Here is a 19,449-nt window from a genome sequence, read left to right as displayed (position 1 = left end):
TAGTTCACAACTGTATATTTTACATCAGGATAAACTGTTTAAAACCATGTGTATACTAAAGATAACAGTTATACACAGCAACTACGCAGTGCTGTGCAGATCTGGACATTTACAAATCGCTGTTGTACTTTAGACAGTCTTTACATAATCTGAGCTGCTGCAACATAACTTATCCCTGACAAGTTTAAAAGAAAACTGAAGAACTAGGCCTGAATTTATACTCCCAAAGTATAATACTTATGGTAAAGAGTTAAATAAACATTAAACCCCAAGTCACAGCAACAAAAGTGATGCTTACCTTAGCAAACCACGATAATTAGCGTCCCAACACGCAAAACTGTGTTTTGCTTGAAAAGGCGGGAAAATAGTTTATTTTAAATGATTCTTAAACCTTCTCAAGGTTTAACTTTTTAAATGCAGAAATGTCATAATATGTAAATCAGACTGGTTAAACGATTGTATTTTCTGTTATAAGTTCCGAGGTAAATGTTCTCTGAGAGTAATGCAAAATACTGAATAGGTAACACAATGGCGCCATCAACTGTCCAGCTTCTATTTCACTTCCAGTCACATCTAGTGCAGTGGTTCTCAGCTTTTTAAAATCCAGTTGTCGACAAAACTATCCCATGCACTGTTTGAGTAAATTAAAAACTGCACAAATAGGGTTTCCAATTTTTGACCAATAATGTTACATGACTCTTCCAGTTTGAGATTTACTAGATAGGGAGGACTAAGGGATGAAGTTTTTAAAAATATTTTTCACTAACAAAATCTATCAACATTCTTAAATAAAGGTTCCAAAAGGGGTTTTCACAGAGTTGCAAACCATTTTAGAAACCAGCCCTGGTTATATATACACCTATATATAAGCTATACATACCTTAAATATAGGCATGTATAAATATATATACCTATATTTACCTATACATACCTAACCAGCATCCCAGCATCAAAACATACCTACCAGCACATGCTGGTTTTTTCACCAGGGAGATTTTTAAAAGAACCATTATTTCTAAGTGTGAAGAACACCTTTGACTTTTCTGCAATGAAAAGGTTCCACGGATGTTAAAGATACTTCTTGGAAACATAGATTGCAATAAAGAACCTTCAGTGTTTTACCCATATATTGCTCAAGGCACCAGGACATACTAATGACTCGTCTGCTTTTCATATGTAGGTCTTGTGACATCTTGCTTTGTAAATTGTTAATCTTCTAATATGCATTTACATTGAAACATCTTAAAATAGAAAAAGTGCAAATGAGGTCTTTTTGAGTTCTGAGTGTCCTGAGTGAACCCATCATGACAGCACATAATTAAAAAGTCAAATCAGTCGACTTATGCAAAAGGGAAAAGGAGGTGCGTCCCCATTTAACCCCAGATTACAGCTCCATCCAGCCCAATCCTAAGAGTTCCCATATATAGTTCAGAGTCGTCTGGAGACCTCTCGGGTGAGTGAGCAGATTAGCTTGGAGCTAATGACAAAACCTAACAAGTCACAGTTGCATATGACAACATGAACAGCAAACGCAGAAGTGTATGCATAAACATATACATTTATTTTTATTGGAAAACACTGATACATATTTCACATATTATCCATACAGGTTTCACATGTTGAGTATTCCCAGTCCGGTCGCTCAATTTCAAACCCTGCCAACGCAAAACTGCCAAAACAGTCCAGAACAGAGTAAGATATGCTATGTAAAGCTCTTTCACAGGAGTAATACATTTTGGCTTGGAAAAAATAAATAAAATAACCGAATTATTAGACCAACAACAAGCCCTTCATAGTCTTATTAGCAACATAATTCAATACACCGTCTTTTCGCCCCCTCAAAAACAAAACAACCAACAATCGACAGTTTCACCTTTATCGGTCTTCTTGCAAGCAGAGCGCAAATGAAATTTGGAGCACTTGACAACAAGAGGTTCTGACAAACCCACGAGAGCAAGAGACAGATGAGCCGTAAAAGCAGCAGCAGCAGGTTCCTCTTCTGTGGTTGAATGTATAATCTACACCAAAGTGCAAATATATATAGATATGTGTATGTATATTCATAGATTGGTAACATACTTCTTAATTGACTACAAGATCTCTTGCAAGAAAGTTGAGGCTTACGAGTATTATGGCACATTTCAAGACCATGGATCAAACAAAAGTCACAGACCTAGCTAGAATAACAATAGGCAATGCAAAGTTTTACCAGACGTTAATATTGGAGAACAGTACATTTATAAAGCATAACACTGATAGCATTATGATTACCTATGCAGCTATATATATTACAGTTATGCTATTTGCGTTACTCTGTCACATTTCGATTCTGCTATACATACTTTGCATCTCCACGCTCCCACAAAGTTTGCAGTCATCAGAGACAAAACCCACATTAACATAAAGGTTTAAACCAGCTGACGGAAACCACTGGCTCCAAGTACATGCTTACAGCCCATAAAGACACTCTTCGAGTCGTACGGCGCCATTAAACCGCAGTTATACAGAGTATGAGCATGACGTCAGGTTTTTACAATATGTACGTCTTCATAAACATCCAGTTTTTGTTCCGTTTGGAGTCTTACACAGGAGAAGGCAATATGCAGAAGCATGACTTCACCACAGGGGTCACATGCAGTTGTTTTTGCTCAGTTTGTATTGAAGGCAGCACTGTGACCCTGGACTATTTACCACAATGTTTTAGCATTATTTTTATTATATATTTTAGATTAATTTACTCTATTTTTGAGCGATGAAAGAACACTCATGAAAGGAGATGTTCTCTGCATTTAAACGCTGCCATATTAGGCGTGGACTTCAACTCGTGTGCGACTAAAGTGACATTCTGTCCTCAAATTTTTTGTCAGGTCTGGAGACGTTTGCTCCAAAAGGGCTCATGCAGTTATGCTTGGTCCATTCACTTCTGCTGGGACATTTCTGCTAATATTTTTCACAAATTGATTTTGAAATTGATTTGATTTTTTTTTGTAAGAGATCACAGAATTTCAAATTCTAAAACTCTCTGAAGTAAACTTTAGATTTTTTTCTTTTTAAAGACAGAGTGATCTTAGTAGGACAAGCAATGTAAGAGAGAAAGATACAGGATAAGACAATCCTTCACTTTGCAGTCATCATCTGGACAAACTCTGTGAGAGACAGAAAAACAGATAATAAATCAAACAATGATCGAGATATTGACCAATGGAAAAAAAAATTCCAATCTCAAATATTCTTAAGGCCTATTATGAAAGAATTTTGGAATGCACCATATTGGAATGTGCTGGAACATAGTTTCACCAACATTAGGCCAAATATTTTTTATCAGCTTCTAGCATTTTCAAGCTGTCATTTAAGGACAGTTGTATTCAGTCACAATTTAAAAGTGTTTTTGAACAGTAAGATTTTTAATGTTTTTTAAAGGAGTCTCTTCTGCTCACCAAGCCTGCATTTATTTGATCCAAAGTACAGCAAAAACAGTAAAATTAAAATATTTTAATAACTGTTTTTTTTTTTTTTTTTTTTTTTTTTTTTTTAATATTATTTGAATATATTTTATAATGCAGTTTATTCCTGTGATTCCTGTTAAGATGAAATTTGGTAGTTTTTGTAATCTTTTAAAATTAAAAGTAAAATTTAAATTTTATACAATAACTACTAGGGATGCCAAGTTTCAGCTGCCAAGATATCGTTTGGAAAATGGCAATTTCAGTTTTCGGCCTTAAGAGGAAAACAGCCAAATTAGTCAAAAAAAAAATAAAATTTGTTGCATAGAACTGAATAAAAATAATATAAATATATTTTCTGTCCAATTTTATTGTGGTACTTTCAATAAAAGTGTGGTTATTTTATTGGCTTGTATTTTTAAATTCAGTGTCATTAAATTTGAGTTTTAAAAAAATTAAAAAAAAAAAAAAAAAATTAATACAAAACTACTTTATATTATTTAATAAAATAATTAAGAATTATTACAAAGCATTTTCGGTTTCAGTTTGTGAGCTAGCGCATCCAGACTTTGCAGTTTCGGCCCAGAATTTTCAAATCAGTGCATTTATATGATTTCTTTTTAAATGTTTTTAAATGCCTCATTAGCTCACCAAGCCTGAATTTATAAATATGAATATAAAAGAATATATAATAATTATGTTAAGAAATGTTTATTATTACGGTTGAACACAGTTACACTGATTAATATTTTTTAGAAACAGTGATACAGGATTGATTAATGCATATATTTTAAACAGAATTTTTTTGTAACTTTTGTGACTTTACTGTCACTTTCAGTGCATCCTTGCTTAAAGTATAGATTTTCACTTTTTCTAAATAAAAAGTGCTTCAAACTTTTTAATGTTAGTGTATGTTTAGTGTAAAAATATATCGGATACGCAAAACAGCAACAGTTAAAAGGATGCAAGTCTGATGATTGCCTAGCAAACACCACTAATTATCAGGTACAAATCCCTTCTATTTTTAGATACATCACCCATGTACTGTCACTGCATTTCATTACACCATCACATTCTAAAACTGATGTGTTGAACATTTACTGCAGGTGTAAAGAATGAAATCAAAACACCTCCAATTAAAAACGGATTTAAACAGTGAAAATGAACGACCTCCATCCTCACTGAAAACAATCCAAATAAATCATGTTTATTCAATGTTTTAATGTTATTTTAGTTACATAATACAAAAAAAAAAAAAACACCACAGAAGCTCACCTTCATAGTTGACCTGACCGTCTCCATCAATATCTGCCTCTCGGATCATTTCATCCACTTCCTCATCTGTCAACTTCTCACCCAGGTTGGTCATGACGTGACGGAGCTCGGCTGCACTGATGTAGCCGTTTCCATCCTGAAAAGAGAATATGCACATCAGGTTCACAATTTTTGCGATGCAGAGTAAATATTGCTTTTGACCGCTAGGTTAAAGTTAAACTTTAAAAAAGGACATATGCAAATAATAACAGTCCAGTATCCTACTCTTTTGCCTTTTTTTCTTTTGTAATGTTTAATTAAATTTAGCTTGAAGCATATAGGAACCTTAAGAAGTTTTTCATCTTTTTCAAATTTTCAATTTTTTTTTTAGATTTTCATCTCTTGTTTTTCTGAATAAGGACAAAAGAAACAACAAAAATGTGCTTTTAATTTACTTTATTTGATTGTTTTGCGTCCAAGTACCTAACTAAAAAATGGTCATCCCAAGTTCAAAGCAAGCGGAAAAGCAATCAAGAGAACCCAAAATCAACTGAAGTGGTTTCAAGCATTCTCTTACGCCAAATGGCCTGATACAGCCTGTGCCCACATGGTGAATAATCTCACCCACTGTCTGGAAAACACACCTGCGCAGTTACGTAAACACCTCACACGCTAGGAGCTACATGGTTTCAAAACCAGCTAGTCATTGGGTGACTAGTCAACTCATTTTCAAGGAAGCCTTGTATATTTCAGCTGGTTTTGGGTGAGCACAGCATGTTTCCAAGTCAAAACACGACACAGGAGTTTTCATATGACTGTATCTTTGAAGGGAACTGACTGTCTTCACAAAAGGTCTCAATGTCATTTTCATTTCATCTTTCCTATAATGCCTGATAAAGTTGCGTTTATGAGCACTGGGCTGCATTATATACAGTCGTTAATGGTAAAACCACCATTTCTTCAGTTCCAAAAGCGCCTCCTACTGGCAGAGAATGAACTTGCTTTTTCAGCCCATCTACTGTTTTCGTTCAGGCTGAGGCGAAAATCCACCCGTTTTTTATGGAGCAAACACACATATATATGCAGGGGAAGTGCCGACACACATTTTGTGTAAGTCTGTGTGAAACACTGTGCCACTTACCAATGACACATTCTTGTGGTCAAAAGCAGCTACCTTGAACATTCATTAAGATTCTTCAAGATTAAGTTTCATGAATCAGTTCAGTGCTTCATCAGGTTTCAAGTTCATGGCAGGTGCTGTTAGCAGTGACATTTCCTCACCTTGTCAAAGACTCTGAAAGCTTCTCGGATTTCCTCTTCACTGTCCGTGTCCTTCATTTTCCTTGCCATCATGGTTAGAAACTCCGGGAAGTCTATAGTTCCGTTGCCTGTGGACAGAACATACTGTTTCTATTTACCACAAGATTTAATAAACATGTCCACCAGGGCATCTGCTTGAGGCAATAGACTTCAATTTTTCATTGCCATAAACTTTGCCAACCCCTGCAAGCTCATGTTGAGATCTTCCAGAGAAGTCCTTCTTCTAGAAGCCTGCCAACTTATAAACAAAACCTTGTTACCTGACTGACATAAACCTGTACACCCCTGGTTCTCAAACAATACCTGTAGCATCCAGCAAATCAGAACGGATTTTCTGACTGCTCTTGCCATTTTGATGTGCAATATGTATTCGGGTGGTCTGAGGGCTCTTCATGGGCATGCTGACAGAGGATGAGACCAACCATCTGAGTACTTTTGACTCACAGGGCGATCCTTGCCAATGCTAATCTGCTCTCCTGAGAAAGACACTAAACACCAGCTTGATCTAGAACTAGCATGTTCAATCCTGTGTCCAACATCCTGCAGAGTTCAGCTCCAGGAAGTTTCCAGTAATCCTAAAAACCCTCATTAGCTGGTTCAGGTGTGTTTAATTATGATTAGAGCTAAGCTACATAGTGTAGTGCACCTCCTCATGATCTTCGGGGTGCTGCATTTTACTTCGCTGAATAACTTTAACTGAATAAAATAAAGCTCTGTGGAAAGTTATAATGTTTTGTGGTCTTACCATCAGCATCTACCTCGTTGATCATGTCCTGGAGCTCGGCCTCAGTGGGATTCTGACCCAATGAGCGCATGACTGTGCCCAACTCTTTGGTGGTAATGGTGCCATCTCCATCTTTGTCAAAGAGTGAGAACGCCTCCTTGAACTCTGTTTTGAATTACAAACATGTAAGTAGAGTACATATACTTTTTTGAAGTCCAAGCAACAGAGGGCACAGAACTACTTTTGCAGTAAATTGCTTTCAGTACAGAATAGTACTAGCAGTATATAAACTTTTCCGTTTTTATTAGGGATTCAACGATGCACACAAAGCCAACTAAAAATCAATAAAAATTCTTCAGAAAAGTTTAGATTAGGGCTGCACGATAAATCGCATGTGATATCCATGCGTATTTTGTCAGTAAACCAGTTCTGTAATCAGTAGTAAATCTTCTTCACATGCGTGCTTTCAGAGCAGAGTTCACCACACAGAGCCACAGTTCACTGACAGCCACGCAAAACCACGCAGACGATATCATCGATATTAAATATTGATATTATCAAATCACGCTGTGATAATAAAGTTGTTTGTGTAGCTTCACAGTGAACTACGGCTCTGTGTAGTAAACGCTGCTCTATCTGAAAGCACATGATAATACCACATTTAATAACATGTTTTTACTCCAAACTCACTTCGTAACTTCAGTCGAGTGTTTGAAATTGATCCTTTTGTGAGATTACATAAGAATAAGGCATGTATTTGGAGCTTACATGCGAGAGCTCAGCTTTTCCTAATATCGACTGCAATATTATCGCGATTTATCATGCAGCCCTTTCGATGGTATTTTCTTTTCATTTTGCCTTTGTATAATGCATATTAAAGTGGCGTTTATGAGCACTGCTTTGTTTGCAGTGGTAAACAACACTGTATACTGCCGCTGTGCTATACTCGAATTTATGTTCTCATTCAGCCCGTCTGTGTTTTTGTTCAGATATGTTTTATGTAGTTTAGTTTCACAAAGCTAAATCAAATTAAAATGCAGTGTCTGCCTCTAATTGTAAATGCAAAGAGCACAGGCAAAGCCTTAGTTTGCTAATATAAAAATATTTATTTTATTTTATTATTTATTTATTTGATTCAGAATTTTTTCACATTTCTGTTTAGTTTTGTTGTTTGACATATTTCCATTTTACAAAGAAATGTATAGCATTTTGCCTGAGAAATAATAAAGAAACACCGTTTCATTTATAATTTGTCTTAAATCTCATTTTAGTTAAGAAAAATTGTGAAAAAAATTGTATTGTGAAATCAGTATCATGAACTACATAGCTTTGTGATTTGGGTGAATCACTACATCCCTGGTTTCATAAAAACATAATTAAATAAAATAAAAAATAAAATACTATGTGAAAATAGGGCAGTGGAATCAAACAAGTTAACGAAGAGATTTAAAAAAAAATGCAGATGATAATACTTCCTGTATAACTAAATAACAGGGAATGATAAATCTATATTAGGCCATTGCATTGTGGGGCACAAATCCATGTACTACACTACTATCTCAAAGTTTACTTTTATTATGCGTATACAGTGGAGTATACTCCATTTAATGCAGATAGTCGACACATGCACTCTAGAAATTTTCATCTTTGTCCATTGTTGTCTGCACTATTTTTCTTCAGAAGTTATGACAGATAAAAATATCTCTGTACTCTAGGACCCTATGAAATCCTTTTTATTTTTTCCCAAATTCCGTTTTTCCATTTTAATTTTTCTCAACTCCTTTTAAAATTTAAATTGTTAAATTTAATTGTATTAATCAAAGAGCATGTCTAATTAATTAAAATCATGAAACTTATACAATTTCACAATTTAATAAAGGTTTAACAAAAATGAATTTTTATTTTTTCTCGCCATATGGTTTATTATCATCAAATTTTGTGTTTTAGCATGTCTAATTATATAAATGCATACTTAATTTATTCAAATTTATCCTTAAGATAGCCTTACAAAAGGTGTTTTTACCCTCAGAAATTCTGTGTTGTGTATTTAAAATGTTCTGGTTATCAAATGAAGGCATAAAACATTCATTTCATTTACCTTTTAATTACTGAAAATTAAGCAAACTTTTTGTTTTTGGCAAACAAAGGGGAATTTACTATTAAAATAAAAAAAAAAAAAAAAAAAAAAAAAAAAAAAAAAAAGTCATTTCAGTAGTAGTAGTAGTAGTAGTAGTAATATGTATCTAGCACAATGCCTTCAAGTTAAACCGTACTTTTATTTTGACGGGTTGCCATGTCTACATTTACATTTCTGTGTGTATATGATATAATGCTAGCTGTCCTAAAATGGAACGGTCAAACGCTCATGTGACTCTCAGCAGATATTATTCATGTATTTATGTCCTCATTCAGTGAGACGACAGACGCTGAAATCAACGCAATTTTGTAGTAAACAAAACGGCTCGTCATTAAAACACAGACACACAGAACATGCAGGATTCACATTTAAATGGTATTTTTGCAGTGTAATATTTACAGATACTAGTCCATATCGCGGTTTGATTTAAGTGTAAGGACCTGCTTTTGATTATTTCATTCAAACTTTGACAAATTTGTGACATTCCGCGTTATTCAGTAAATTCCGTTTTTATGAAAAGATTCCGTGATTCCGTCCGCGTTTTCTGCATCGCGGAAATCATAGGGCCCTAGTACTCTTTTAAACTAAAGAACAAAAGTCAGGCAGTGTGAGCTCCATCATGTATGTGTAAAAACCGAAGCATACTGTGGGCTTAACCTTCTTGCACATTTTGCCAAGTAGGTCATTTAGGCACTCAGTGTATAAAGAAAATTTGCATATTACCAACAGTATACTACAAAGAGTAAAAATAGCACAGTACTGTGCCAATCAGAACAGCTGCTGTTTTGTTTAGCACTTATCTTCACCTAAAAAGCTACAGCTTTAAGCCAAAAAAATTACTTCGTCCCTCCCAGTTTTTCCCTTGTACATCCAGGTTTAAAATATAAATTACACTTTCTAAGGGACAAGTCAAAAGAAAAAATACAATGTCAGTTTATATCTTTTCAGAATTAGTTTTGTCTTTTTAAAAATCATTTTAAGCCATACTGTGGCCCTCTCGAAAGAGTGCTGAGACCCCCTTGTGGGTCCTGGCCCTTTGCACTACCACCGCACTAGATAGTTTTTCAGCCAATATTACTTGACAGTGAATCTCAAGAAATATTAGAGGCAGTTAATGAATCTGTCAGCCCATATTAATCAAACTGCTATATGGTATGTGAGTGTGCACTGTTGATGTCATGTGTAAGACAGCTTTAGTGGCTTTAGTGACCATTTTGAAGCTGACTGTCACGGTTCACTCACCAGCAATCTGTTCCTCGGTCAGCTGATCTGCCTGCATTGGAAAAAAAGAGGGAGAGAAAGAGGAAGTCAATCAGCTCAGTGCCACATCACGATCAGAAAAGCTCCAGTTTTTTTGCTCACACACGCACACCTCTGACTAAATGAGTATAATGAAGGACATGCATAAAAATACTCCTTTAAAAATATCCACGCCAGTTATAATTAGACAGTGCCACTTAGGGGGTCACGAATGCGACACACTTAAAATGATTGCGCTTCTCTCTGACACGGAGTTCATTATTCAATTATTAAAGAGGAGAGGATTCATCTGTACACGTGATTCACTCGGCGTGATTCAGCTGTGTCTTTTCTGAGAGGAGGCAGCAGAACATGCTCCCTTGTTTTCAAAGGCGGGTGATTCATAAAGCTTGGAGCTTAAAATGGACAGGGTGTAAAATGATCCACAACGAAACGGCGGACATGGATCTGACTCATCCACATACGAGGCAATGACTTTAGCTTTAATACATTTGGCTCACTATTTGTGAGATGAGAAAACGACTGATATAAATGGTTATCTCAATAACAGGAGGGCACAGCACTACACAAGATATGCACCTGGAACTAATCAACTTTTTTTACCATAAAAGCGCAACAGGAAACTGTGCTAATTATATTACAATAAGTGTCAATGACATGATGCTCTTTTTTTGGTCCAGATCTATTAATTAATTAAAAAAAAAAAAAAAACTTGATTATACTTCTTCTATATTAAAAATAGGTGACATTACATCAGTCGACATCAGGACAGCTGTATCACTAAGAAAAAGTTTTTTTTTTTAATAAATTATTGCAAATAAAATTCACAATTTTATAAAAATAAAAACAATTTTTTAAACAATATTGCTTAACAGCTTCTATTGCATTTGCGTATTAATATTTTAATAACTCTAGTCTAAAATAAAGTCATGTGGTCCAACCAACAAAGTCATTGTCCAAAAAAACATGCAGAAAACAAACAAACAAACAAACAACACTATAGAGAAGACTCTGTGTCCGAAACATCAGTAGACGATACTGAGTGCAATCATTAATACCGATGTACACTCAACAGCTAGAGAATACCCACAATGCACTGTGAGGGTCGTGCAGAATAAATTTTCCTTGTTTGGCCAGAAGATGGCGCTTGCAGCTGAATCATCCATCTATTATCCAGACCTTTGGTCCAATGTGGGTACAGCGTAAAACCATAAACCCTTTACTGGTAAATTACTGTTAAGAGATCATGTGTGAACAGGACCTTTTCAAAAATACCGATAAGAAGTTTTACTGGTAACATGCTCCGAGTGAATGCAGAACGAGTTTATCGGAATGAGCATATACGAGTTCAGAATGCGATGACGTACTCTAAGACGTCTACTCTAGGCCAATCTTAATATTCTGACACGCTGATGCGTTTACTCCACGCTGTTTAGTTTGGTTTGAAGTCGTCTACAGTTTCTCTGGGCCTCAATGTCTCAAGCTGCTGCATGAACATGAATGTCTGACACAAAAATTAAGACATCAACAAAACACTGATCGCGTAGACCCATCCATGTTTACAAACACAACACAGGGACGCGCAGCCGTTTAATGGTTAAAGGAGAAGTCCACTTCAAAAACAAAGATTCACATTTAATGTATTCAACCCATTCATGTCTTTGTTTCTTCAGTCGTAAAGACATTATGTTTTTTTGAGGAAAACATTTCAGCATTTTTCTCCATATAAATGGACTGATATATGGTGCCCCGATTTTGAACTTCCAAAATCCAGTTTAAATGCGGCTTCAAACGATCCCAAATGCAGTTGTAAACAATCCCAGCCGAGAAAGGAGGGTCTTATCTAGCGTAACAATCGGTTATTTTCAGAAAAATAATACAATTTATATACTTTTTAATGTCAAACGCTCGTCTTGTCTCACTCTGCCTAAACTGTTTTTGTTCCGGTTTATGACAGTTAGGGTATGTCAAAAAACTCCCATCTCATGTTCTTCTTCCACTTCAAAATCATCCTATTTCGCTGTTTTACCGTTTTTTTTGTTAAAGGTGTTTGATCTTCTTTACATGTTCACTTTGCAAAGACTGGGTCGGTACTTCTGCAGCGATGTAGGATGATTTTGAAATGATTTTTGAAGTTGAGGGAGAAAATACGATTGGAGTTTTTCGATATACCCTAATTTTCTTGAACCAGAATACACGGAGTTCAACGAGAGCAAGGCAAGACGAGCATTTGAGAATAAAAAGTATTCAAATTGTATTTTTCATGAAAATAACCGATCGTTTCGCTAGATAAAACCCTTCTTCCTCGGCTGGGATCATTTACAACCACATTTGGGATCGTTTGAAGCCGCATTTGAACTGCATTTTGAAAGTTCAAAATCAGGGCACCATATCAGTCCATTATATGGAGAAAAAAGCTGAAATGCTTTCCTCAAAAAACATAATTTCTTTACGACTGAAGAAAGAAAGACATGAACATCTTGAAAGACAATGGGATGAGTACATTATATGTGAATCTTTGTTTTGGAAGTGGACTTCTCCTTTAATGATGTATCAGAATTTATAAGTATTTTGAAACTGATGTGTGAATGGTGCTTTACCGGCAAAAAGACAGAACGTTGTTGCCTGTGTGAACAGCGTGTTTTTGTATTTACTGGTAAAGTCGTTCCATTAATTTTATGGAAATTTACTGGTATTGCTGTGTAAATGTGGCTATAGCAGTATAAATTTATTTTTAACTGATAAGAGGAATAACTCACATGTGCTTTTAAAAAGGTATCACCTTTGGTTTTTGGAGGTTATCCAAACTCCAAATTTCCCTTTGATATTATCCTTGTTTTCATTAACCAGTTGGGCAAGAAGTACAGCTTTTCTTGCGTCCAGTTTGGTTTTCTTGTATATTGTATATATTTCTTGTATATATGCATATTCACTAACAGCATACATGTAAAAGGCTGACACTTAAACTGAACATATACTTGTTTAATTAGTGACACTTAGTCTGTATTTTACCATGTTTATTTGAAAATGTCAACATAATATCACACTCTACAAAATTTCTATGAATAAACCTCTGACAGAGACCCCTCCCCTATCAGCCAATCAATGTGTGCATAGTTAGTAAGCATGCTGACATCATCCATAGCAACAAGGTCAACCCCGCCCTTACTCTTAGCTTAAGACTTCTCTTTATTCCTTAGTAAAAGTTTGTCTCGGCAGCTTTATGAATAGGTTTTAAGAGAAAACTCTTAGCTAAAAACTTACTGCTTTTTAGGAGAACTCTTATTGTTAAGATAAAATGTTTTGTGAATATGGGCCCAGAAGCTATAGCTTACATAAATAAAAAAAAATAAATAAATCACAAACATGACACTTGTAAATTAAATAATTTCATATATACTAATTTATTCATTAATCTATAATATGTTACATTTTTTTAAACAAATTATGAGCTCGAAGAGATTTTTACAATTTTTGCAACTCTTTTGCTTTAGACCATCTACAAATGTTAAATTTGTAAAGTAAAATGTTAAGGTTACCACTGCATTTTTCTAAAAAGAAGAAAAAAGGCAGCGATTGATATAGAGTTTATTTATAGTTATTTTCAAAGCTTCAATGTACTGATTAAATTGTTAATTTACTAATTAAATAATTTGGTTAGAATTCCCGCACAGGAGAGACTTGGTGTTGTTTCAAACAAAAGGAAATATATCGGTATCAGCCATTAGCCAAAATTAGTTGAAAAATATCAGAATATCAGCAAAAATCCAATATCGTGCATCCCTAATATTTATGAATTAATATTTGATAATATTTTCTAATTTAAAAATAAAAAGTTTTACCTTACTAAAAATACACTGGCATTCAAAGGTTTTGGGTCAGTAAGATTTTGTTTTGAAAGAAGTCTTTTCTAGTTGACATTTTATTTCTATGCTGAATGCAGTCTCTATGCAGTCTTAAGCGTCACATGATCCTTCACAAATCAAATATGCGGAACCCCAAAGTTTTGAATAGCTGCATATATTTTTAAAAACTTATTATGTGTAGACTCATAAGTATTCATGGTGTAAGGAAAATCTTAAAATAACTTTTTACTTGGTAATACAACATGACATTTTAGAATCATTAAATTGAATATGGTCTAATTTTTTTTCAAAGTAAATTAAATAGCTCAAAACCTGAAGCATCTTTTAGAAATCTAGATAAACACACTTTTCATGTTCACATCACTGCTCATTTGCATAAACCTGCTCATCTCTGTCTCGAAAACCTCTTAATCTCATGGAAAATGAATCGTGAGTGACCCGAGTACCACAAACAATGCTTCTCCTAGAAAGAGAAGACATGTCTTACTCAAACTTTAGGCTAGTGGAAAGCAATGGCGGCCCTCCATTCAGATCGTATCAGACATCAGGTGCACATGCCCTCCAGGACCAGCTGCACGGATAGATAGATGCCTGGTTTGGATGCAGGTGGGCTGCCGTCTCCGTTGCTTTCGGCTAACATATTCTGCGCGCTGCTTCTCAGGCCCGTTAGCGCATTTCAATGACTGCAGCAGCAATTACTGTGGATTAAGTGGAGCTTGAGCGGACAAATGTTTGTCATGCAACAAGAGTCCTCTCCGAGTTGCATTCCAATTTGATGAGCGAGAGCGGGCGAGTGCGTCTGCACTGCAGATCCAGTGTCAGCGTGTTGCTGCACCAGCTATGATTTGGTTCAATGCAGGGGGAAAGGGGGGAGGGGGACAACCGGGATCCGTCACTGCAGTTCAGCCTGCTGCAATATGCAACCTCACTGTCCACTCCATTCATATTTATAGAGCGATATGATCATCTTGGGGCTGGGAGATGCTGAGTCGCATTTTTTTTAACAACCGGTGCGCAACAGCTACCCTACATGTTGCAACTCTGGCCCATGCAAATGCAACAGAGAGACAGTCTCATATCCGCAGGACGTTTGCAAACTTTGTGAACGTGCATGCAAAGCAAATATACAGAGGCAAAGCAAGCTAAGGGACAGATTCTTCCAGAAATGAGGAACTTGAGCGCATATGCTTTGCTGATGGTTATTTTTACACCACCACGCCCACACTTATCCTTCTGTTAAAGGCAATGAGCTCAGCCCATGTAAAATTAGCAGCCAGTCACTGTTCACACACCGAGATGAGCCGAAACACTGCGTGAAGGCAACACGCATGATGCGTACTTCACTTGCAATAGTAATATGCACCTAAGAGACACTCAACAGCTGTCAATGCTGAGGATTTAAATCATGCACATTTGTAATGCAATGCAAAGCATGCATTTGCAACTACCAGATTCTACTGTGACCAAAAACGGCTAGTTTGCATTAAAGAATCTTAAACCTAATACAGAAACTGGTGCGCATGTGATTGACAGACTTCAGCTGGCGCGAGAGCAATTGCAGGAGCGCACTAAACTGCAACGTAACTAATTTATTCATTTATCAATTTCTAAAATCTCTTTTAGATGAATTCCTACTGAATCGTACATGATTTTTCTTTAATATACACACACATGTTGATGTGCATCTGTTGGATAGCGCTAACTGGCTAATTAGCGGTTTGTTTAAATAAAATATAAATCTGTTGCAACGGATTTTCACTTTTACTAAACCTTAAACACTCTTTCTACGTTTGACATCATAAACGGTACAGACAAGCTTAAATAACTGATGCAACCAATATTAGCTGTCAAACTGTCAGGCAGGATGCTAAAGAAGCTAAACCATTAGCTGAGAAGAAAACCCGACATAAACGTCAGGCTGTACTTACCATTCTTAAACAGGGCCCGTCCGATAAATGTGTGTAAAATCAGCAGCAGAAAGCTGTTTGTGTTTTAAACGTTGACGTATAAACGCAGGATCTGTTCCTGTGTGTGTATGGGAGTGAGTGACCCGCAGATTGAGATGTAGTAATGCGCCGCCTCTGCGCTCTGTCCTCGTTTACGCTGTATCCCTCCGCGCCAGCTTCATCTCGTTACCGCACACTCACAGGATATGAGTGTGAGGATGAATTGGCAATGCTATGCCACCCACAGACACACTCTCATACTGTCGTTTATCTCCTGCTTTGGTGGATTATAAATAGAGTGTGAACTGTAGTGAATCTAACGAATTTCAGGTTCTGAACGTTTGCTGTGCCACTGTGATCCGATTCGGGTCGTTTTCAGTAGCAATGCTATTAGTGAGAAGAAAATTAGATAATTTCAGATTTTAGCAGAACATGTGCTGTATAAACAAATCATAGTAATGTAATACAATTTTAGAAAAGTTTTGTTTATGCTTAATGCCTCTTTTATTATATGCAATCTAATAACTGGATCATCACATATACTGTAGGCCTATATTTCATACAAAAATATACTAAAAACAACAATTGAAAAATATTGTTTTGCTTGTTTGGATTAAAACCTACCTGCAACACATAATTGTACAGTAGAGAATAAAAATCAAAGTTTACAACTTTTGTGGCCTAGCGAGCATTCTGGTTAAATTGCAATGAAATTAAAACCCCAATATCTATCTTATCCCAGGTATTACATGTACGTCTGCAAGATGTCTGTTAAAGATCGCTTGATCTGGAAAGCATCTGCTGTGTACAAACATCTGACAGACATCTGCAAGATATCAGTTTTACATCAAATCATATACATCTTAAAGACATCTAATAGACATCTCTTTGACATTTGATAGGAAACATCCTATAGACGTGTTGCAGATGAGCAAACACTTAAAAATACGTCTTCCAGGTGTAAATGCAGTTGTCAAATTGACGTTTCTGTGATGTATGTGTGCTATCAGGGATAATATCAGCCTAATAAGACCAGTCTTGACCATCTAAAAAGCACTGGCTGTCACAATGTAGCTATCATACACTTTAAAGTTATCAATTTCTGTTGCAGTAATGACATATTTTTGTAGGCCAGCCCAGAAGTTAGCATCAATATGGTTATCTTGACGAAAAGATAATGGGATTTTTCCATTGGCTTTTGGATTATTGTAGAAAATAAGCTCTGTGAACAAATGTTTATGATCCTCACATGTTTTGCTCATTATGATTTTCACAAATTAACACAAATTTTATGAACTGCAAATGCACTCAGCTAAAATAAAAAAGCTAAACATACCATTAAGCTTCCTTCAACTGTAAAAGCAGATTAGTGAGTTGATGAGTTTACCTTTTTGTGATGATGTCCCTGACAATTTCTGTTGTTTCATTTATCTGGTTGCCAGATCAGCGTAACAATCAAAACTGTGTTTTCATAAAAAAAAATCATCTTACCTTATAACTGATGACTTACCTTTGGTGGGAGTGGTAATCTTTTATTTTTGAATTATTTGAAAATTGTATACTTGTAAACTGTATACAAGATATTCCTAACAAATTTAAATCTGCGAAAATGCTTCTGACATACGCCTATTCTTTCTTTAAAAATGTAGTAGTAACAATTCTGGAGAGAGAGACCCACCGATTTGCTACCGCATATACTCCCTATCTTACAAAAATATTCTTACTTTGTCTCATCACCTATAGTTTTATAATATAAATATATAATTTATGCATATGTCAAACCTTAAACCTGCAGGAAGAAAAAAAAAAAAAATCAACCGTAGCAACAGTTTAAAAGTATCCCAATTTTGCAGGATTACCATAGACTTGGCAACCATATTCACCCAGGAAGCTTTAAAGAATTACTCCCCTTCCAAAATAACAATTTTCTGATAATTTATTCAGCCCATGTCATCCAAAATGTTCATGTCTTTCTTTTGGGATTCCCAACAGCAGCTGCAGTGATGTGTTGACCGTAACAATTAGCAATTGGCTCGTTTATTCCGAAGGCGGGGCTTCGCGGCCATAATAAGCGTTACATTTTTCTCGATTCGAAACAATACGAGTGTCATGACTATTCTATAGTCTTTGAAATAACTGATTGTTTCGCTAGATAAGACCCTTATTCCTCGGCTGGGATTATGTAGAACCCTCTGAAGCTGCAATGAAACTGCATTTTTAACCATCAATCCGTTGAGCACCATTAAAGTCCATTATATGGAGAAAAATCCTGGAATGTTTTCCTCAAAAAACTTAATTTCTTTGCAGCTGAAAAAAGAAAGACATGAATATCTTGGATGACATGGGAGTGAGTAAATTATCAGGAAATTTTTATTATGGAAGTGGAGTAATAAGGTCTATATCAGCGCTTAGTCTTTCAGGGAGGTTCTGCAGTATTGAGCATGAATTACGATAATTTTGTAACATCACTTCTTCCACATCTATATGGGTTTTAAAAAATCTTTATTGTGTGTGGGATTTTCACCTCCATTGTTTTAAATCACCATTCAGTGCCATGCCTCAGTGTATTAGGGACATGATGATATCTAACACGTTTTTTTGGCCACTGCTTTGTGGTTTGGTGTTTAAAGTTATGATGGCTGATCCTTGTCTCCTTTGTGATGATTTAATGGAAAATACCTCACAATGAAGTACAAAGTCAAAAAAGATTGCATCTTGGAGGCTTCCAGATGGACCGTCGGCCAAACAAGAGCCAATGTGCACTGTAAAATGTTATGTTATATTTATGGTTAAAAAAAAAAAAAAAAAAACACCTGGGAGCTGTTGTTGCCAGAAATTTACCAAAATTCTGTGACAGTGTTTCTGGTATTATGGTATTATTTTACAACTTATAACTGTATGTTTCATTAAGTGATATAAATTTAATCTAATCTAATAATATATAGTATAATATCAGTCTACTTCAAATACCAGAATCTGCTTTTTAACTTAAAATGCACTACAATAAACCACCATGGTGACAAAAGATGTACAAGATGTGCATAGGCCTAATTAAAATAATTATGTATACGTTTAAGATCATTTCTAATTTACATTTAGAATACTAATATATTTTATAAACTAACAACAATCAAACTATAGACTGGAAAACTTGCTCAAATGGAATAGGATGATATTACAACCCAACAGGTATAAGGGCAATAAATGGAAAAATCAAATTCAGAATGCTTTAATTTATTTCAGAGCGGATTGGTTGGTTTAATTAGTTGGTTTATTTAGTTCATAATGTCCCCTATTGCGAAATACAGATAATTTTACTGTAAAAGTACATATATTAAATCTATAACATAGATTTGCACCCTAAATTAAAAGGTAATTTAAAGGTAATATACACTTTTAACTTTCAAATAAAATTGAATGCATTAACCTATTAAATCTTATATACATTTTTACATAATAGCATAACTTACAGTTTACAGGTTTTTACTACATTTCTTTT

At 35.3% G+C, this 19,449-nt stretch overlaps 2 protein-coding genes across 3 annotated transcripts in view; both read right to left on the bottom strand.

Annotated features, from left to right (window-relative positions):
* Positions 1–1,538: 1,538 nt before the first annotated feature.
* On the bottom strand, positions 1,539–16,106 carry calm3a (calmodulin 3a (phosphorylase kinase, delta)). 2 transcript variants are annotated; one of them, XM_051129465.1, is made up of 6 exons: positions 15,933–16,106; positions 10,121–10,151; positions 6,763–6,906; positions 5,979–6,085; positions 4,719–4,854; positions 1,539–3,146 (listed from the first exon to the last, which is right to left on the bottom strand). In XM_051129465.1, exons 1-6 carry the CDS (start codon positions 15,933–15,935, stop codon positions 3,118–3,120), a joined length of 450 nt encoding a protein of 149 aa, XP_050985422.1. In that variant the 5' UTR covers positions 15,936–16,106; the 3' UTR covers positions 1,539–3,117. The 2 variants fall into 2 exon arrangements, with proteins under 2 accessions (XP_050985422.1, XP_050985421.1); XM_051129464.1 differs by lacking the exon at positions 15,933–16,106 and having other exon boundaries at positions 10,121–10,157.
* Positions 16,107–19,417: 3,311 nt separating this feature from the next.
* The window catches only part of si:ch211-261a10.5 (potassium channel subfamily K member 13), a 3,888-nt gene continuing 3,856 nt past the window's right edge, over positions 19,418–19,449 (bottom strand). The window contains exon 2 of the mRNA XM_051129402.1: positions 19,418–19,449. This exon is cut by the window's right edge and continues 929 nt beyond it. The gene's annotated coding sequence lies outside the window, so the exon portion shown is untranslated.

The sequence above is a fragment of the Labeo rohita genome, chromosome 15 (genome assembly GCF_022985175.1).
Source record: "Labeo rohita strain BAU-BD-2019 chromosome 15, IGBB_LRoh.1.0, whole genome shotgun sequence".
In the NCBI taxonomy this organism is placed as follows: domain Eukaryota; kingdom Metazoa; phylum Chordata; class Actinopteri; order Cypriniformes; family Cyprinidae; genus Labeo; species Labeo rohita.
The sequence above is the reverse complement of the archived record's forward strand: the minus strand, read 5'-3'. Positions and strand labels throughout refer to the sequence as shown.